The sequence below is a fragment of the Solanum lycopersicum genome, chromosome 10, assembly GCF_036512215.1.
Source record: "Solanum lycopersicum chromosome 10, SLM_r2.1".
NCBI classification, from domain to species: domain Eukaryota; kingdom Viridiplantae; phylum Streptophyta; class Magnoliopsida; order Solanales; family Solanaceae; genus Solanum; species Solanum lycopersicum.
Genome location: NC_090809.1, coordinates 60,677,300 through 60,697,404, shown reverse-complemented (window position 1 = coordinate 60,697,404; position 20,105 = coordinate 60,677,300). Strand labels below are relative to the sequence as shown.

The following is a 20,105-nucleotide window of genomic DNA, read 5'->3' as shown; positions in this document are numbered from 1 at the left end:
CCTCTTCCCTGTTTGTGGTAAAGGGCTGAATGATTCTTCCCAGTTCCTAGTTTCAGTTACCATTACTGCAATTTACATAAAGTTGCAGATGTCACTCTTATCATTTAGTTGGCTTCATTTCTGGTAATGGTTTTGTTGACATGAGTGCAGAAGGTTGAAGAATACTGGGTCAAAAACCATGCAAGGATGAAGCACTCTGCAATGGAGATGAGTTGAGTTGTTGGATTTTCATATTTTTGGTTCAGTCTCCCCACCTTTTTTCATAATAGGTATATGGACAAAATAGGAATTTTGGAAGTGTGTCCATCTTTTATTATTTGTTTCTCCATGGAAATTATACAACCGTACCACTCTTTTAAACCAGCATTCAAGTAGCTATGGTTATCTGGTTTTTCTCTGAAACCTCCTTAATATCATGAATCAATGTTAAGTAAGATCACTTTAGTTAAATTATCAGCAAGAATCAATGCTGTTAAATGCTAGCAAAGAACCAAATGGACTTGCAATCTTGAATTAATTGGAAGAAAAGATCAGCTTGGTTAAGTTTTCTTGGTTCACTTGCTCCTTGCATAAATTTTGACCAATTTGATAGCCAAATGGTCCTAGATAACAAAATTTTATAACATCTTGTCCAGAATGGTAAAGACAATTAATCCACAGCATTAATATATATGCATAGATGATAACAAAGCTGCATTTCTCTGATATTACCAGACCGGGTAAAAGAGATATAAAACAACTTCACATTTTATTATGCTAACAATGAGCATACCTGGTCAGGAATCTGGGGAGCTAAACTTCATCTTGTTATATAATCATTCGAGCGCTTTAGTATCAAAATTGTCTGTTCCATATGAATAAGTAACTTGATTCACCCTGTTTCAGAGGTGTCTACTTGTTATCTGCAGCAAAAGAAGCTGGAAAGAAGCTGAAAATTTTGCTCAAACAGTTGGAGAGTGATTTGCTGCCATAATAAGTCATGGTGAATTTCCCTGTAACAACAATGCAAAGTAATTTGAAGATACGTTTTTACTTCTATGCAATGGTTGTATATAAAATGGATGAATTCCTATTGAAAAATAAAATGATAAGACGCACCAACTCACAAGTCGAAGATGAAGCTGAAACCACGGCGGACCTACAAAATGTTGTCGGAGAAGTGGTAGCCGATGCTGGCTTGCCTGAGCTCATTTTCCGGCAATTGAAATGAAGAAGCTCTTGTCTAACAACCTGCGAAAGTCTCCGTAAATCTTAAATTCAAAGATCAGATAACTATTTTTATGATTTGGAAAAAAAAGATATTTGATTGTTCTGTTCGCCTTTAGGTGAAATTAGAGTGATGAAACTAATTCAGAAGTACTAGGAGAAAGAATGATCCACTGTTTAATCGTTACAATTCGGAAAGTAACATAGAGAGAAATGAATCACAATAAGCATCAATATTTTAAAATCCTAAAACTCAGGAACAAAGTAATGAAAGTAAAATAGACTCTAAGAAAAATGAATCACAATAAGCATTAATATTTTAAAATCCTAAAACTCAGAAACAGGGTAATGCAACTTCGTAGATCGGAAGAATGAAATTAAAAACTCTAAGCAATCAATTCAGAATAAAAAATCTACCATCTGAAGCAATGAAAATTAAAAGTATCATCGTATGAATGTTTAATCAACCACAGAACATAGCGAATTCAAATCTAACAGATCATTTTCTCAGAGACTGCAACAGAATGCATCAAACTTTTCACAAAAGTACTTTCAGTAGTTTCATTAGAGCTATAATGTTCGATTCAAGTTCCATACTGAAATAATAGAGATTCATAAAAAATTAGTACTAAGCTGTTTTCCATATGTTCTTCATTTTTCAGATCATAAAAACTAGCAACAGATCGAGTTCAACAAAACACAAAAGCATAATAGCAGCTTAAAAGCAAATATATGAAATCATCACCTTAAGCTTCATTGACTGATCACAAAAAGTGGCAATCATCTTCATGTGACGTGATTGTGATCGATTCTCCATGAACGAGCAATCAACAGTGGTCAAAATCGAGGAAACTTTGGATTTGCTTTTCGAATTTGAATTACTCAGAGCTACCTTGTGTGAATTATCGGTTATGCAGTCGCTTCTGCAATACACCTCAGAAAAAAGAAGCTGATCAGTAATCAATAACAACTCTGTCACTGAAAATTGAATTGAATTGTTTGTTTCGAGTTCGAATTTGTCTTACATTGGTAGAGGAGATGAAGATATGGCTGAGAGAAGGAGGAGAGCAGAAGCAACTTCACGTTCACCATTACTGGGAAATGCTTCTTTCATTGTTCCTTGAGAGAAAAACGTTGATTTTGTTTCTTTGATTTTGAAAATGGCGCGACGATATGGGAATATTTGATTTTTTGTAAAGATTTCGGAGCTACAAGTATGGGTTTTGCAGTTTCGGTTATTCGGATCCAGGATGATTGATTGGGCCTTGGCCCAATAGTCACTCTATATGTCCATGGGTTCGGTTGATTTAGGCAAATGTCTTCTTATTTAGACAGAGAAAAATTACGCGAAAAAACAAATATATACTAGTTAACTAGCTAATATAGCTATAGTTTGAATCAATTACAGCTCACAACTTAATTTTTCTTTTAATTATGTCATGTGTCCTCTTTTATACATATACAAATTACACACACATATATACAAATGTGATTAGTCTCTCTCTACTCTTTGACATTTCTCCTCTCTCTCAAAATCTCGCTTGCCTCTTTTCTCCTTCTCCCAATCTCTCTCTCCAAATATACAAATACATATGTATATCAATTGTGTATATCAATTATGTATATACAATTACATGACATATATACATATATAACTCGTCTCTCTCCATCTCCGCCCTCTCTTGCTCACTTCTCTCTTCCCTCTTCCGATCTCGTTTGTTTCTCTCCTCCCTATTCTGAACCTCACTCGGCAGATATACAAATACATATGTATATCAGTTATATATATACAATGATTTGTCAGATATACATATATAATTCGCTTCTCTCCACTCTTTGCCTCTCTCGCTTGCCACTTTCCTCCCTATAATATGTAGATACGAATCGTAATTAGCAAATTATAGTTATTTGAGTATAATTAAGCTATTTTTGAGTGGGTAGATGTGAACTTTCCTTGATAGATAAACAACACAAAATCTATTAGTTTAAGGCCTAATTTCAATGTTGTTACTTTAGTTTTCAAAATTACGTTATATCCACCTCGCCATAGACATGAGGGTTAAATTATGTATAATTTGTTCTTGATGTATTGTATTCCAGAGTGATTTACATAAATTTAGGATACACTGACTTGCTTGCGTGCCTCTGTCAATGTCTTGTATTCAAAATTATTTGAAAATTTGGGATCTAGATACATATATCCAGTGTGATATACATGTATCTGAGATATACTATCTTTCTCGTTCGCCTTTCTCCCTCCATACATAATGAATATGGGATGCATGTCATGTATTGTCATTCATATATATATTTAGAGAAAAGACATAAAGAGACCATCGAAGTTGTCCCATATTTGCATAAAGACACCTAAACTTTTGAAGTGTCCCATCACCCCTTAAACAACTATATATCGTTGTAAATTGGCCATTTTTACCCATTGACTCATCTGGGTTGTTTACACGCACGTTAGGCGCGTCATGGGCCATTTTTCCTTTTTATTTTACCAGTTTAAAACAACCACATGTCATTTTCTTTCTTTAATATTAATTGTTTAATCAATTTTTGTATCTTCCCCAATTTAAACTCAAAAATAGCCTTTGGTAGCCGTAAAATTTTGATTTCCATGGCAAGAACAATATTGGTTCTCTCTTTTTGACGACTTCATCATCTTCCTCAAGAAAATAAGGTAGGAATTCGTCTTTTCTCTTTTAATTTCCAGTATAAACGTTAATTTGAAGTTTTTTTATGGTTGAATTTCTTCTCAATTTTGTGGTTAGTTTTTGATTGAAAATGTCAAATGCAATGTTGAATCGTATTTGTAACAATAGCAACTGTAGGAGGTCGATTCTAATACTTCTACACTATAATAATCCATAAAATCAGAATAATCGAAAATAGTGAAGATTTTAGAACCCTAACATGTTAGACCTTCAATCTCCAAGAATCTTCACAAATACACATCAACAACGATCAACAACGAGATTGTCAACAACAACATTATCGTCAACAACAACACTGTGTATTTGGTTTGATATTTTAGGGAAAATTTGAGAAATGAAATGAAAAGGAGTTCACGAATTTTCTTCAAAAAAAAAGGTCGGGTCGGGTTACCTAGAGAGTGAGCAACACGCGCATTACATAGACGACGGAATAAGTAAAAATGGTCAATTTACAATGATATATAGTTGTTTAGTGGTGTGATAGGACACTTTAAAAGTTTAGGTGTCTTTACGCAAATATGGAACAACTTCGATGGTGTCTTTATGTCTTTTCTCTATATATTTATGATACATTGACTCTCTTGCTAGCTTTCTACTATCTCATTCACTTCATTATGTATCAAATTTCTCCTTCAAAACTATTAACCTCATAATTCTTCTTAAAAATGCTTAGTAGTTTTTTTTCCTTCATAGAAATAAAAAAAATACCTGAATAACTAAAATAACAGATCAAAACATTGCGAAGAGATGAATATCAGTTAACATTTTTCATTTTTCATTTTAATTATTATTTAATGTCTCAAAATTATCATATTTTATTATTATTGTTTAATGTCTCAAAATTATCATATTTTATTTATATTGAATAGTGACATTTTAACTAGGAATTCCTTTTAATTATAATAACCAATAAAGCTTATTATAATTATTTTCTTTTAGTAGGGTAAATTGCATAGCACTTGTAAAAACCAATTGCACTAAGTACAACCATTAGAAGCATCACCTTTGTCTTCCCTACCATAAGCAGTCAAATTCAGACTTGTTAACAATTCAAGCTTCTCCTCTTCCTCTGTTTGTGTTCACAATGCTCTCTCGTTTCATCTCCAAATCCTCACATCTCCGGCTGTTAACCCTAATTTCTCCCAAAACCCACTTCATAAACCCTAAACCCATTTCCCCTAAGCCATATTTGTTCCCCCATTTCTTCTCCACGCGTAACAACAACAATAATAACAACAGTAATGGCAGAAATTCGGATCCTGATTTCTGGAAACTCTCTTCTGAAACTGAGCAATCAGTGTTCAATGAAGACTCAGAAAGTGTCGAGGGAATAGGAAAGGATGATGTGTCTTGGGGTAATGTAGAAGAAGAGAGTGGTGATGTGTTTAAGGAAGCTGGTGAAGTGAAGGATGGTGTTGGTGGTGGGGAGGAGATTTGGGCTACTGCTGAAGGGTATAAACCTTGGAGTTTTGATGCGGAAGGGGAAGGAGAACGGGTGTTTGATATTGGAGAAGATGTTAAGGTAGAAAGTGAACTGATGGGTTCTGAAGAGGAGGCTAAAATACAGAGTGCTGAGGAGAAAAAGCTGCTTGAATTGGAAGAACAAGTTCTTACTGGGGTTCTTAAAGGTAGTTTTTAGGCGATGCTTACCATATTACAGGTTGAAAGATTTGTGCTTTATAGTTTTGTTGTGAAGTCTCATGTTTACTCTCATTTCAGTATTATTTGTTGAGTAGTGATTAGCCCATAAATTGTTATTCTCTCTTCAAGGTAATTTTAGCTTATTTTTCTTTCAAAGGTGTCAACTTTTCAGCTATACTCTTAATCTAAACACCACTGTGAAAAGGCACCCTTATGCTTTACTGTTTCCTTTGATTTGTTTATATTAGGTGGCGTCTCGTCTCTGTTGAGTAGCAAATGACTAGGCTAATCTGTCATGTTTTCTAGAGTATAGAATTTGAGGTAAGGTAGGAACTCCAGTCTTTTGCAAATTGCTCTCTGATACTTATCGTGGCTGGAGAGTATCACCAATCAGGCTTTGACTTATTGGTGTCAATAATAACAAATTTGAGTTTTCAACTTAAGCTTTATCCGATAGTTTAAGTACAATCTCAAATGGTCAAGCTAACAGTAAACATTTTTAACTTTCCAAAACCTGACAACAATTTCCCAAACCAAGTGGCAGTTACTATATGACTGGCTTGGTTATATTTCCTATCCTATTGTGTTAGTCAAGTTTTTAGTGCATAATCGAATGAGTTTGATCCAATTTTCTTTTTTATTTGAAATAACGTTTTTTTGACTCCAATGTGCTTTTGATGTTTGGGGAACTTGATATTTCTTGATGCATGTTCTAGGCTTTGTGGCTATTTTCTGATTAGGTTAGTCTCTGTTATAGTAACTTGACAATAAAAATTATCTCCCATCAAGTGCATTTCAATTTCGCTAGGTTAGAGATTTTTAGAAAGAATATCCCTGGGGAAGTTGGAGGGATGTCAGGGGTGGCCAGTACATGCTCTCGCTCTGGTTATGCAAAATATTATACTGCACCTCTTCTCATTGCAACAATCATTCCTTAATCCTGTTTCGGGAATTTTCTTAACAAGTGCCTTTGGTTCCAGGTCCTAATCGTGCATTTGGGGATCTAATAGCGGCATCTGGAATCACGGACGAAATGATGGACAGTTTGCTTGCGCTGAAGGACCTGGATGGCATTAAAGGACTTCCTCCTTTAAGTGAAATCGAAGATATGCGTTATGAAAAGAATACTAGGAAGTCAAGCAGAGCTGACATAGAGCGCCAAAAACAAGAGGAAGTAGCCAAGGCACGAGTCAAACAAGTAGATGAAAAGGGAAGGGCTTATGGGACTGGAAGGAGGAAGTGTAGTATAGCCCGTGTTTGGGTTGAACCAGGTGGTGGGAAATTTATGGTGAATGACAAAGAGTTTGACGTATACTTCCCAATGCTTGATCACCGGGCTGTTCTTCTTCGACCTTTTACTGAAACTAAGACATTGGGCATGTGGAATGTGAGATGTACTGTAAAAGGAGGGGGTGTGTCAGGTAAGCAGCAGTATGCATGCTGATGAGTTGCACTCGTCGGTACCTTTACCAATAATTTCTTTTTCTGCCCTCTAATCTGATAATACTTGTTGACAATTTATCTTTAAGAAAACGACATCTTACTCATTTCCTTATGAAGTTTTCTTGCTTGTATGTATTACTGGGTGCAGTCTAGAATGGTAATCAAACAAGGAGATGCAAAAGTAGGAGGTTTCGGCTACTGCGTAGCTTGGAGAACTGCATTAAGACCACCTGTTTTTTATGTGGGAGTCGGAGCCCTTGTTTTTTTGTTTGACATGAATTTCAATGAACTCCTCAAGGGAAAATATAGGAAATCTCAACAGTGTGTTATGAATCAGACTGTCCTTTAAACTGTTAGGCCTATATCTCATGCTCTATAAATTTGTTTTTTTGATTAAGATAGGTGAATCCTCCATTGGAAGTTAAGATTAGTCATTTGCTACAATTTACAAGCCTCTGCACTTCATACACAACTACATAATCCTTAGAATTTGATCTGAAAGAAGACGAAAGAACATGAAACAACGGAGATGTTGTTTCCACTAGACAAACAAAAACTCACACAGTAGATACTCATTCAAGGAGACATGCCAACATGATCTCGAGTTGACTTGATCTTCTAACTTTTTTTGATCTTCTAACTGAAGTTGTCAATACACTTTCTTGATCTCTTCTCCATCTTTCTCTACCTTTTTCTTTAAGATCTGTTTTTCAGCCGTAAAGCTTCCATATGATGGAGAATCTGCTATAGTATGTTCCGCATCAGATGTCTGAGCTGGGTAGTGAAACACCTTTAGATAAATTAGTGTTTCTTCTTCTTCTTCTTCAATCATGTTGTTTTTCCTAACACAGCTTCTATGGGAGGAGTTGCTTGCTTCTCCAACCATCATTTCACCTAGTAGTTCAATTTTTTGGTGAACTGATGTGGCTGATCTATTTCGAAGCTTCTTTTATTGGTCCACACAAATATGCTTGTCTAATGGATCCAATGGCAGGTTCTCTCATGGTGAGAGTTCCTGCGATTTTCCGAGGGATCATTTAGTGGTTCTTGCAAAGATAAAGTCTTTCTTTCTTTTCTCTCTCTTCCTCATGCTTGATGAATGTTTTGTAGACAAAGTGCACATTTTACTGATAGTGTCTGATACACACATTAACTCCAACCATTTCATTTCACCATAGAGAGTTCAAGGATCCTTGAATAATTCCTCCCAGTTTTTGGATTGATTAAACATATTTTTACCTCATCTGGGAGGCCGCACTTGATACTGCAGTATAGGGACAGACCATTTTTCTTCTTTCATGCATTTTAAGAATCAGCAGCTTGGGAGCCATTTCTCTGAGCCTGTGAATTTAAGGAAAGTGAAAGATGGTAAAGAAAAAAATGTTCTCTGCTCTTTGCTCATTAGGTCTATACCTCATGCCTTATTCACCTTCATCTCTCTCTCTCTCTCTCTCACACACACACACACACAGAGAGAGAGAGACTCTCTCTCTCTCTTTTGTACTCTCTTTATCTTAGCACGAGCATGTTGTACCCCAAAATCTCCAAATAAAAGATTTAGAGGTGATATGATATTGAGTAGCATGAAGGAAATGCCGAAGTGTCCACTTGACTGAAAAACTTCCCCTTTTTACTGCATGAAATGTTTTTTTCATGTTTTGAAATGCATGAAATATCTTTTAATGTTTTAAAACTTGGAAATTCTTTCTCTTGTAGTTGTATTTGAACTGCTTTCTTCTTCTCAGATTGTCCATTATGATGTTATGCTTTTAGTTGTGAGTGCTTTGTAGATTAACTTTATACTAGTATGACGTTACTTTAGAGAGTGATCCCTGAACTAATAATCATGAAAACTGTGAAGCCGAAGAGAAAATAGTGAGAACTCCGCTTAACTATTCCCTTAAGCTATTGGGGTTTAAATAACTACTCCCTCTGTCCCAATTTCGTTTGACGTACTTTTCTTTTTAGTTAGTCCCAAAAAGAATGAACATTTTCTTATTTGGCAAATATTTAATGATAGTATCAACCTTTTACCTTTGTTGTGTCCCGCTTATTTGACAAAAAAGGTTATGTGATTGGGTATTGGTCTATGTATGCCTTTGTGATTTTACCATGCTCCCTCTCCGTCATTCCCAATAACAAAAAGAAGATAGAAATGAAGTACTTTATATTTCCAGAATTAGGTAGTACTATGGACTTCTTTCTTCCCAACTCAGTGCGGGTAGAGTTTTCTTTATTTTTATCATTAAGTTGATGTTTTTAAAACTCTCAAAAATTTGCCTTAAAATTTTTTCATATGTGGTTTTGGATAATTGATATGCTCAAATCAGGTCAAGTTGGTGCAATTCAGCTCGGCATCAGCAGGGCATTGCAGAATTGGGACCCGGAGTTGCGACCTCCCCTCAGAGAAGGTAATACTTACTGTTGCTACATGTACTGCCTCACCTAAGTGTTATTTTTTAGGGTTCTTGGCTTCTTCTTTCCTATAATGTATAGTTCAAAGATGTATATGTTGGTAATTGTTATAATGCCACAGTTGCAATCGAGCTTGCACATGTTTTGCATCCCAAACATATGTAAATTGGGTTTGTATGATCAAAGCTGCTTATCATTGTCTTTGCAGGTGGCTACTTGACGAGAGACTCAAGAGTTGTGGAGAGGAAAAAACCTGGTAAAGCAAAAGCAAGAAAGAGCTACCAATGGGTCAAGCGTTGATCTGTTATGGTACTAACACTTGGATATTGCAGCAATTTGCATCCCAAAAGATTTGGCATCAATCACATAATTTCCATTTGAAGCCATTGTTTATTTATGGCACGAGTATACAAAATTTATTGCCCAGAATAATCCGAGTTGCCTGAGATTTAGCCTTTTAGGATGCTTGCCTATTTTGTTGTTAGAGACTTGCTTTCCCCGCCAAAATTACATTTTCAAGTTTTGACCGAGGATATTCGCTCCTACACTTGATCAAGATGTTTGGTCTCACTTTCCTGTCGAGTAGTTGTGTGGCAGTTCGATAGTACTAAGTTTTTTTCTTCTCTCTGTTTGTGCAATTATGGGTGTTGTCTTGTATCAATGATTCGATTATGAAAGGATACATGATCCAAATGGATAAAAGTAGCTACTCATGTCTTTGATAAGTTATGTTGATTCTTTGCTCTTTTTGCAACTTTGTTTCTGGCTAAATATGTACACTTTCTGTAAGATGGGCAGACCCCTGTGTTATGGCTGTTGTGCTGTTTTGATTCGTCTACATGGTTAGACACAAATACAACCTCCGTAAGGTAAGAGTAAGGTTTATTGAAGTCTTTTCGTGGCTTGCAATACTCAACTCCATGTCATGAGCTTGTGTTGTCAATTCTCCAGAGAAGGAAGATTGGTTATATTATTGATACATTGGTTATAAACCAAAAGATAAGATAATGTACTGGTTCTTGTACTTGTTATTATTGTAGTGTAACTGCAGTTTCTTATGGTTCCTATGGACTAGGCTCGTAATTTGATATGGTTGAGCGGTATCTTTTGGCCCTGAGGCTTGAGCAAGGTGCATTTAGGTTGATCCGTGGACTAGATAAAAGTAATAATTAAAAATAAAAATAAAAATAAAATAAAATATTGTATTAATTTTAGATTTTGAATTTTGACTCCTGGTTATTAAATTAAATCATCATTTTCATAGATGAAATAGTATCACTATTTTTTTGCTGTCTTACTGTGATCTATTGAATCATAACTATGCTAATGTGTTATTTAAGGAAAATGTACAAGTAGACTTCTTGATTATATCCAAAATCCTAGAGACACTTTAACTAAACTAAGGTCTTATTATTTTTCTAAATTTTAATTTTTTTGTAATTTTATATACCTTTTATTTTACGTAGCACATTCCGTGACTGAAAGCAATAGAGACGCGTGAGAGAGATTTGGATGCCACGTAAGTCAACAAGATGCATAATATTACAAAAAAAATAAGTTAAGGGGGGGAAGGGAGAGGGTAATAAGACCTTAGAATAGTTAAGGTGTGAATCTAAAATTTCGATCATAATCTAGAGAATACTTATGCATTTTCCTTTTTATTTAGCTAGTTGTACACATTAACAGTTAAATTTACGTATTAATATCCACATTTGATTTGAGTGTTAAAAAATTATTCAATTTCACGAAAATTTTATGCCAATAAAATAGTTTTTTTTAAAGGTTACATTTAAAATTTCAGAGCATCTCATCTAAAAAATTTGATTCGAGTGTTATAAAATTATTCAATTTCACGTAAATTTTATGCCCAGTAAAATAGTTTTTTAAGGTTATATTTGAAATTTCAGACCATTTCATCTAAAAAAACTAACTTAATTTTTTTTCATGGACCAAACACGTGGAATTTTTTTTTTGATTTGGGTGGTGATGTAATTCGATTTCAGGATCTATTTTTTTTTCATGGATCAAATACGTGGAATTTTTTTTTTTTGATTTGGGTGGTGATGTAATTCGATTTCAGGATCTAATTTTTTTTCATGAACCAAATACGTGGAATTCTTTTTTTTTTTTGATTTGGTTGGCAACAAGATTTGACATCACGATCTCTGTTTGCTCTAATACTATATTTGAAGTGGGTAACCATTTCATCTCTTAAATATTAAAAAAAAAAAGATACAGTTACTATTTAATTATAGATTGTGATAAAGTTATAAAATTATTCCACATCTCAAATTCGAATTTGCATATAGAGCAAATCTTGTTGGAAGAGTTACCTTCCAGTGGACTTTATACTGTCTAAAAATTTAATCTGTTCTCAATGCGGGCTTCAAAACTGGGCGTCGAAATACGAAAAAAAAAAACCAAAAAAAAACCTCGTGCTTATATATCGAGCCTGCCACCAAGTTCCGGAAGTCTTCATAATTTCAACTGCCGTCCAAATTCTTCTTATCTACGGCTAGTATAATTGTAATATGCTTTCTTTGTGCTAATTATTACTCTTGCTTTTGATTTTTAGGTGACAGTTTTGTATGTAATTTGTGAAAAATGGATTCTTTTTCTTTTTTAGATGTCAAAATCTGGAACATTGGATCTGGCTTCTGGGGTTGGTGGCAAAATAGAGAAGAAGGAAGTACTTTCAGCTGTTGAAAAGTAAATTTCTTTACTCTCATCATTTTAACCATACTTTTTATTTACTTCAAATTTTGATATCAGTTTTGTTTGTGAAACTGCATTTATGTCATCATACATCTTGTCTCACAAGTGTACATTTGCTTTGCTTAGATAAGATGCTTATTGTTGCATATCCTCTTTTTTTCTTTTTTTTTTCAATATTTGTTAGTAAATGATATACATATCCTCCAAACAGTTGGGGTGGAGTGAGCACTCATCATCCTTAACCACAGGTCTCGGGTTAGAGTCGTCTTTGTTAGAGAATGATTTACCCTCAACGTGGGACTTTTCGACAAATCCAAATTTAATCGGGCTCCAATACTCATATTGGACACCGAGAGGGAAACAAAAAAAAACAGGTCCTTAAACTTGACCATTATGCCGTCCAACTTTGATGTTCATGAATAAACATTTGAATTTGTATATAGTTAGAAAAAATAAACACATATCCTACATTGGTCTTAAACATGATACTGGGAAAGAGACGTAGAATATACCAAAATATCTTTTGAACTTGTGGCCTTAAATATGTCGCTGAAAAGTTGAAATTAAATAGTTATAAAAAAATATTTTAAAAATGAACTAAAAAGGAAATTAAGACAAACAATTTGAAATAGAGGGAGTAGTATTTAAAGTTTAAGTTGAAAAAAATGTATTTAAAAATTAAAGTTATGTTTGGATATACATTTAGCTTAAAAGAAAATGAAATTTAGAGCCTGAAAGAGATATTTCACTTGAAAAACTCGTTAAATTTAAAGAAATCGTCTTGAATTATTTTTTTTTTCAAAAAATAAATCCAATGTCTACCAAACAATGTTCATTTTTTTCATTTTAATAGGCTTATGCGATTCCATTTTGCTCATGTAATAATGGGTTATAAATTACTTTAGGTATGAAAAATATCATGCTTGTGATGGAGAAGCGGAGGAAGAGAGGAAAGCTAACTACATTGATATGGTAAGATTTGACAAAGATAATCGAACAGTAAAAAGAGCTAACACCCAGAGGTTGAGCCAAAGTTTTTACTAAGGGGATTTAAAACGCAAGTCTATCACATCTTAGATTTGAACATACGACCTAAAGCAAATTTTGAACCTCCTTAATAGGTATACTAGAATCTTTTCTTGTGTCAAGATTATTCAACGATTCATATATCTTCAACAAAATGAATTGATGTTGTTAGCCCACTTACGCTTTCGGATGAAGGGAATTCAATTGAACCCCCTCGTGTCCAACTAACTAGGTAGTGAGTGATCTACCTTCGCCCATTCTTGGTGGGATTCTGAGATGCTATTGATAGTTTAGGCCTAAGTTGCTCGGACACTCTGAATATGTTGCTGCACCTGTGTCAGATCCTCAAAAATGCACTGCTTCAGTAGGATTTGACACACACCTAATGACATTTTTGAAGAGTCCGAGCAACATAGGTTTAGGCATGTCTATTCTCTTTGTGGCTTTTATATAGGACTTTAATAATCCTTAAATTCAATAGTTAATTCACAACATGTGTTCTTTGTTTACAGGTTAACAAATATTATGATCTAGCAACAAGCTTTTATGAGTATGGTTGGGGTGAATCTTTCCATTTTGCTCCTCGGTAGGTACTTTGTTCTCTTCTTTTCGAATGGCGCTTATGATTAGAAGCCCATAATAATCAGCAAAAGTGATCAAGCAATTATCGTAGTTTCTTTCTTATAACAGATGGAAAGGGGAATCACTACGAGAAAGTATCAAACGTCATGAACACTTTCTTGCTCTGCAATTAGGGGTAAAGCATGGACAGAAGGTGCATTTCATTGTTTATTTTGAGTATTATGGATTTCTTTTTGTTCTGTTATTCTTTCTCCTTTTAAGTTTTTTTTTCAAGTTGGTCATTCAGCTCTTGTTTAACAAGTTTAATATGATGAAAATTTCTTGTTTTGTTGACAGATTTTGGATGTTGGATGTGGAATTGGTGGTCCCTTAAGAGAAATTGCCAGATTTAGGTAAAGCCGTAAAGTTCAGCTCTGTATTTGGGATGGCTATTAGAATAGTGTAAAACATGTGTGTTTGTCTGAAAGTTTAGCCGTACATTTTTGCTCAGAATGTTTATATAGTCCTGCTTCCTAGCCACGTACTGCGGGGAAGTCTCTAGCTAGTAAGGAAGAGTACTTCTCCTTCTTAATTACTTACCATCGAGGCTAAAACAGATCTACATTGCACAGTTGCTCTAGTATCACTATCATTTTAGTCTTCTTAACTGCTGTATGAGTTTGTTCATTTCCAGACAGATATCTGATATTTATTATTTACCTTCTATAGTGATGCATATGTTACTGGAATCAACAACAATGAATATCAAGTAACACGAGGAAAAGTAAGTACTTTATGTATGTTTACTTCAGTTTTACTCTTTTTTGGTGTATGTGTGGTAATCTTAGGGATGTTAGTTGTGTTTGAACTAAATTTCAATTTATTACATTGGTTGTTTTTTACAGGAACTAAACCGTATTGGCGGAGTTGACAACACCTGCAATTATGTGAAGGTAATGTGACTCTTCTTAAATTTTATCCTACTATCAAAAGAGTAGTGTTTTTCTCATTGCATGCTTTGTAGAATATGTAGGCAGACTTCATGAGTATGCCGTTTGCGGATGACAGTTTTGATGGAATTTTTGCCATAGAAGCTACATGTCATGCCCCAAACGTGGTACGGGCTTTCAGAATACTTACTGGCACTTTCAGAATACTTGAATTTTAGAATCTATAACTGATCATTTTCACAATACTTTGCGGATGACTAGTTTGATTGCTACAAGGAAATATTCCGAGTTTTGAAGCCAGGCCAATGTTTTGCTAATTATGAATGGTGTATCACCGATTTCTTTGATCCTAATAATTCAAATCATCGGAGAATCAAGGTATCAAATCCTTTTTGACTCAAATGTCTTATTCTCTTCACTTTTTCTGCTAACAACAATCTTAGTTCCTACAAAACAGCGTGAGGTAGAACTTGGTAATGGACTTCCTGATATCAGATCAATGGGCGAATGCATTGAAGCTCTGAAACATGCGGGTTTTGAGGTGAGCTGTGTATCGTGTATCTTGTGAACCTCAGTACTTGAAAAATCCTTATTATTTTACTCTGTGATCGTAAGTAGCACGTATGATCAAGTTTTAAAATCATAGTATATAAATATAAGCGTTGCTTCGACTCATTTCCTAGAAACTTCTTAATATATCCCACTTATACAAGACTTTGTTCTTCCCTATAGGATCTCCCAATAACATTTTCTTCTTTTTTGTATTTCCATTTCATGCAAAAGATTATTTGGGACAAGGATATCGCTATCGACTCTCCTCTCCCTTGGTACTTGCCTCTGGATAAAAGTCATTTCTCCTTAAGTAATGTCCGTGTGACAGCATTTGGACGCTTTTTCACCAGAAACATGGTAAGCTGACATGTCTTCAACTATATGAATGTTGTTTTCCAGTTATCATTCCTTATCTGAAGTATCAGTCTGTTTTATTATTTAATGTAATGATGTCAAATTACTGAATTTGCCTGGATTTCATCCTGTTTAGGTAAAAATATTAGAGCGAGTTGGCCTCGCCCCTGAGGGAAGCCAAAAGGTTCAAGCCATGTTGGAGCAAGCTGCAGATGCACTTGTTGAAGGTGGAAAGTAAGTAAGACCTGTTTGGTTCTTTGTCTCTGCCTTTCTGTTTTATTATTAACTAATAAAGAAAGTTGAACAACCTAAAAATACCATCTACTTAACGGACAGACTGATCGATGGTAGGACAACTAAACTTCTATGAAGACCTAAAATAAGTGTGTCCAAGAGAACGAAAAAAATAATGAGCAATTCTTTGACATGCAATGACTTGTTTCTTCTCGTCTAGTCTAAAAATCTGGCCAATACCCTCAACATTCCATCTTGTTACTGAAGCTTAATTATGTTAAGTAATACTTATATCCAAACAAAGCTAAATGATAGCCAACTTGGTGCAGCTTTTGACAGTGAACTGTAATGAAGTCATTAAGCTTTGTTAACAATAAACTATAAACTAGTGTTCCATTGTGCAAATACTTTCTTCTATAAAAGTTTTGTGACCGATACTAATCCTTTCCACAATTTGGACGATGCAGGGAAGGCATTTTCACTCCAATGTATTTCTTCTTGGCGAGGAAACCTGCTGCGATTGATCCATTAACCTAATTCCTCCTCAATCAACTACAGGTTAAGGATGTATTTTGAGCATTTCTAAAATTTAATATGCTCCGCCCCCGCCCCCACCCCTCCCTCCTCGATCGAGGCAGATTATGTACATTTTTCCTTTTTTGGCTTTGAGAATCTGAGCTGATTTTGACTTTCTTAAATAAGAAAATGTTGAGTTCCACGAGTGTATGGATGAAACTAAAGAATGTCATGTGTTAGTTAGCTTATTTTCTCCTGGAAGTAGAAGTTATTGACTAGACGAGAATCTTATCCTAATCAGTGGAAGTGTTCTTTTTCCTATTAAGTACAAATTTTGCAAATTATGAGACAAGCATATTTACTCTTGCAAATGAATGTTGTTCCTTAATATCATGAATCAGTGTGAAGAATGATCACTTAAGTTAAACTATCAGCAAGCATCAATGCTCGTACAGGCCAACAAAGAACCAAATGCACTTAATATCAATGGATTTTTTTATCATTAGGGACGATTTATAATATGGAAAACCAAAAGAAACTAGTATTGAGAATGACTAATGTTACCTCATTAGGATTGATAAGGTAAGGCTTAGCCTCCCTTGCTTGTACTTATTCACGTTGAGGTTTTTATCTTATCATTAATAAAAGGTCGCTAGACGTCCTGTCTAGTGGTATAAATTTGCTTGGAAAAAAGAAGAAGGTATGAATTCCCTTGTAGGCAAGCACAAGAATTATAAATACACTAGAGACAACAAAGTAAACTCATGGACAATGAATATAAACTGCCAAATGTTTGCTATGATAATCGACCAACATTATCACCAAGTAAAGTGACAGGTTTGGCAAAAAACATGACCATTGCGAAAGTACGGCACTCAAATCTCATATATAGCTAAAGTAAAAACCACTCAGTGTGCCATAGAAAGCAAGATTTCTTGGTTCACTTGCATACATAGATTCTGACCAATTGGATAGCCAAATGGTCCTAGATAACAAAATAGTATGCATCTTTCTAGAATGGTAAAGACAATAAATCCATTACCAAAGATAATACCAGCTTTTCAAACATATCAAAGATTCATTTCTCTGACATTACCAAAGTGCAAGAGACACAAAGCAACTTCACATTTGGTATAGAGAAGTTTGGATAACAATGAGCATACCTGGTCAGAATCAGGGGAGGCTGTCTTGTAAATATTAATCATTAGAGTGGTTTTGTATCAAATTGTCTACTCCAGATGAATTAGTAACTTGATTCACACCTATTTCAGAGCTGTCTGCTTGTTATCTGCAGCAAATATATATATATATATATATATATATATAAATATAGATATATATGTATGAAAAGAAACTGAAAATTTTGCTCAAACAATTGGAGAGAGACTTGCCTTCATATAAAGAAAAGTAAACTTGCAGATACATGTTTACTTTTTTGCAATGATTCTATATACAATGGATAAACTCTACTGAAAAGGAAAAAGATAAGAAGTAGCAACTGAAGAGTCAAGTTAATACTTCCTCCCCTCCTCATTTTATAACGCGGTGTCCGAAGATATTGATTGAATTCCTCCCTAGTTATGTAGAGCAACACTATTAGTGAAGAAATTTACGTACTTTGAGACATCTTAAAATAAAATCATATAAAAATTGAGCCAGAGGAAGACCACGTGGTACAAATCTACAGCCAAAAGAAAAAGAACTAGAAAAAGTATTTCAAGTTTAGACTTATAATTAGATAAAATAAAAATTAATGCATCATGCTTACTTGCTAAATTAACCACGTAAGTATAGGGATCTGAGGAACCCCCTGCTCCTGATCTCTTTACCTTTCCTTGCCTCAGCAACCTGCATTTTCTTAATCCTTCATAACTCTAACATGAACAACAGGTTATAACCATTATTCCCTCCATTCTTCGAATTGTTTGATACAATCCTGTTAATTATAGTAATACTCCTTCTATCTCAATTTATATAGCATAGTTGGAATTTTGATAGCCAATAATATATAGTACTTTTTAGGTAGTGTCCAAATATATAAATTTTATTTCAAAAAACTTAGAACTTCTATATCTGAATTCAAGTCAAAGTTTAAAAGTTTGAATCTCGAATTTGAAATTTGGTATTTAATCAAACACTAAAAGAAACAAATAGAGAGAGAGGAGCTCACATTCTTAAGGCTTTGCTAGTGTCAGGGCTATTGCCTATCAGCTGGCGAATCCTAATTTCAGAAATGGAACCATGAGACAACACCCTCAAGATGGCTTCCGCTCGGCGGCGCAGGTAAGGTGGTGCTTTCGGGTTCAACTCCTTAGTCAACTGACTGTTTCTCTTCCCGCGAATTACTCTATCAGCCGCGAGACTTTGCGCGCTGGTAATGCCACTATCAGTGGACACACAAGATGAAGATGAGGCTGAAGCCGAAACCATAGTGGACCTACAAAACGTTGTCAGAGAAGTGCTAGCCTTGGATGGCTTGCCTGAACTCATTTGCCGGTAATCGGAAATGAAGAAGCTCTTTGATCGTCGCTGTCTAACAACCTGCAAAGATTCCAATTTAAATTTGAAATCAACTATCTGATAACTATTTCCGAAGAAAGAGTGTTTCACTTTTTAAACGTTCCAATTAAGAAAGTAAAATAGACTAGGAGAAAAATGAATCACAATAAGCATCAATTTTCTCAAATTCTAAAACTCGGAGACAGAGTAATGAAGTTCAAAATTCTAAAGCATAAAGCAATCAAAACAGCATAGAATTGGTACCACCTAATGCAACGAAAATTAATCCAAGTATATCCATATGAATATTTACTCAACCGTAGCTGGCAACGAATTCAAATCTAACAGATCATTTTCTCATAGACTGCAAGAAGAATGCATCAAACTTTCCACCAAAAGTATTTCAGTAGTATTCATCAGAGTTATAGCGTTCCGTTCCGTTACTACTCCTTGTAATAACTACTATTATTCCTTATCGAAATACAAGAGATTCACAAACAAACAAACAAACAAAAAAAAGCATTACACTATTTTTCAAATGTGCTTCAATTTTCAGAATATGCAAGCTAGCAAAAGAGGAGTTCAACAAAAACAAAAGCACAATAGCAGCGAAAAACTGAAGATATGAAATCATCACCTTAAGCTTCACTATCTGATCATGAAACGCGGCAATCATCTTCATGCGACGAGATTGTGATCTAGCCTCCGTGAACGAGCAATTAACAGAGGTCAAACTCGAGGAAGCTGAGGATTTGCTTTTCAAATTCGAATCCGAATCCAAGTCCAAAGCTGAATTCGAATTACTGAGAGCTACCTTGTGTGAAATCTCAATCATACTATTACTTCTGAAATTCAGAACACAAGATGATCAGTGATCAACAACTGAAAATGCATTAAAATTTTCTTACTCGAGAGATTGAAGGAACAAGGGCGTGATTATATTCCACTTTCTTGTACTCTGTAACTGAAAATACAAATGAAAAATAAGAATCGAATTGTTTGTTTCGAGTTCGAATTCGTCTTACTTTGGAAGAGGAGATGGAGATATGGCTGAGAGAAGGAGAAGAGCAGAAGCAACTTCACGTTCACAATTACTGGGAAATGCTTCTACCATTGTTCCTTCTAGAGAACTTTGATTTTGTTTTTCTCTGTTTTTGAAAATGGCGCGATGATATGGGAATATTTGAATTTTTGTCTAAAGCTTTTCGGATCAATAAATCTGGGCTTTGCGGTTCGGGTATTCGGATCCAGAATGATTAATTTGGCCTTGGCC

At 34.8% G+C, this 20,105-nt stretch overlaps 4 protein-coding genes across 5 annotated transcripts; 2 read left to right on the top strand and 2 right to left on the bottom strand.

Moving 5' to 3' along the window:
- Window positions 1-699: 699 nt before the first annotated feature.
- On the bottom strand, window positions 700-2,419 carry LOC138339003 (uncharacterized). Its single transcript, XM_069290238.1, has 4 exons — window positions 2,232-2,419; window positions 1,952-2,129; window positions 1,099-1,230; window positions 700-992 (listed from the first exon to the last, which is right to left on the bottom strand). Exons 1-4 carry the CDS (start codon window positions 2,318-2,320, stop codon window positions 978-980), a joined length of 414 nt encoding a protein of 137 aa, XP_069146339.1. The 5' UTR covers window positions 2,321-2,419; the 3' UTR covers window positions 700-977.
- A 2,430-nt stretch (window positions 2,420-4,849) lies between these two features.
- On the top strand, window positions 4,850-10,179 carry LOC101256335 (small ribosomal subunit protein uS9m). Its single transcript, XM_004249216.5, has 4 exons — window positions 4,850-5,554; window positions 6,548-6,988; window positions 9,341-9,421; window positions 9,634-10,179. Exons 1-4 carry the CDS (start codon window positions 5,011-5,013, stop codon window positions 9,723-9,725), a joined length of 1,158 nt encoding a protein of 385 aa, XP_004249264.1. The 5' UTR covers window positions 4,850-5,010; the 3' UTR covers window positions 9,726-10,179.
- A 1,547-nt stretch (window positions 10,180-11,726) lies between these two features.
- On the top strand, window positions 11,727-16,704 carry LOC101256047 (cycloartenol-C-24-methyltransferase-like). Of its 2 annotated transcripts, none has more exons than XM_069290236.1 (14): window positions 11,727-11,951; window positions 12,052-12,134; window positions 13,046-13,112; window positions 13,679-13,752; window positions 13,857-13,941; window positions 14,085-14,140; window positions 14,457-14,511; window positions 14,633-14,680; window positions 14,761-14,841; window positions 14,939-15,055; window positions 15,135-15,218; window positions 15,461-15,586; window positions 15,720-15,817; window positions 16,285-16,704. In XM_069290236.1, exons 2-14 carry the CDS (start codon window positions 12,052-12,054, stop codon window positions 16,352-16,354), a joined length of 1,044 nt encoding a protein of 347 aa, XP_069146337.1. In that variant the 5' UTR covers window positions 11,727-11,951; the 3' UTR covers window positions 16,355-16,704. The 2 variants fall into 2 exon arrangements, with proteins under 2 accessions (XP_069146337.1, XP_004249263.1); XM_004249215.5 differs by having other exon boundaries at window positions 14,761-14,844.
- Window positions 16,705-17,718: 1,014 nt separating this feature from the next.
- LOC104644366 (cell wall integrity and stress response component 1) lies at window positions 17,719-20,025 on the bottom strand. The gene is made up of 5 exons (XM_026027677.2): window positions 19,858-20,025; window positions 19,470-19,677; window positions 18,504-18,874; window positions 18,102-18,181; window positions 17,719-17,907 (listed from the first exon to the last, which is right to left on the bottom strand). Exons 1-5 carry the CDS (start codon window positions 19,944-19,946, stop codon window positions 17,864-17,866), a joined length of 792 nt encoding a protein of 263 aa, XP_025883462.2. The 5' UTR covers window positions 19,947-20,025; the 3' UTR covers window positions 17,719-17,863.
- Between the last annotated feature and the right edge of the window lie 80 nt (window positions 20,026-20,105).

Excerpts from the sequence above, each read along its gene's own strand:
- LOC138339003 (XM_069290238.1), bottom strand. The coding sequence starts at position 2,320 with ATGAAAGAAGCATTTCCCAGTAATGGTGAACGTGAAGTTGCTTCTGCT. Across the intron at positions 2,130-2,231 it reads TCTTCATCTCCTCTACCAAT|AAGCGACTGCATAACCGATA; the intron begins GTAAGACAAATT and ends GGTGTATTGCAG. Across the intron at positions 1,231-1,951 it reads ATCAGTCAATGAAGCTTAAG|GTTGTTAGACAAGAGCTTCT; the intron begins GTGATGATTTCA and ends AGACTTTCGCAG.
- LOC101256335 (XM_004249216.5), top strand. The coding sequence starts at position 5,011 with ATGCTCTCTCGTTTCATCTCCAAATCCTCACATCTCCGGCTGTTAACC. Across the intron at positions 5,555-6,547 it reads TCTTACTGGGGTTCTTAAAG|GTCCTAATCGTGCATTTGGG; the intron begins GTAGTTTTTAGG and ends CTTTGGTTCCAG. Across the intron at positions 6,989-9,340 it reads AAAAGGAGGGGGTGTGTCAG|GTCAAGTTGGTGCAATTCAG; the intron begins GTAAGCAGCAGT and ends TGCTCAAATCAG.
- LOC101256047 (XM_004249215.5), top strand. The coding sequence starts at position 12,052 with ATGTCAAAATCTGGAACATTGGATCTGGCTTCTGGGGTTGGTGGCAAA. Across the intron at positions 14,512-14,632 it reads ATCAAGTAACACGAGGAAAA|GAACTAAACCGTATTGGCGG; the intron begins GTAAGTACTTTA and ends TGTTTTTTACAG. Across the intron at positions 15,219-15,460 it reads TGAAACATGCGGGTTTTGAG|ATTATTTGGGACAAGGATAT; the intron begins GTGAGCTGTGTA and ends TTCATGCAAAAG.
- LOC104644366 (XM_026027677.2), bottom strand. The coding sequence starts at position 19,946 with ATGGTAGAAGCATTTCCCAGTAATTGTGAACGTGAAGTTGCTTCTGCT. Across the intron at positions 18,182-18,503 it reads ACTAGCAAAGCCTTAAGAAT|GTTGCTGAGGCAAGGAAAGG; the intron begins GTGAGCTCCTCT and ends AAGAAAATGCAG. Across the intron at positions 17,908-18,101 it reads TTACGTGGTTAATTTAGCAA|GGAGGAATTCAATCAATATC; the intron begins GTAAGCATGATG and ends CTACATAACTAG.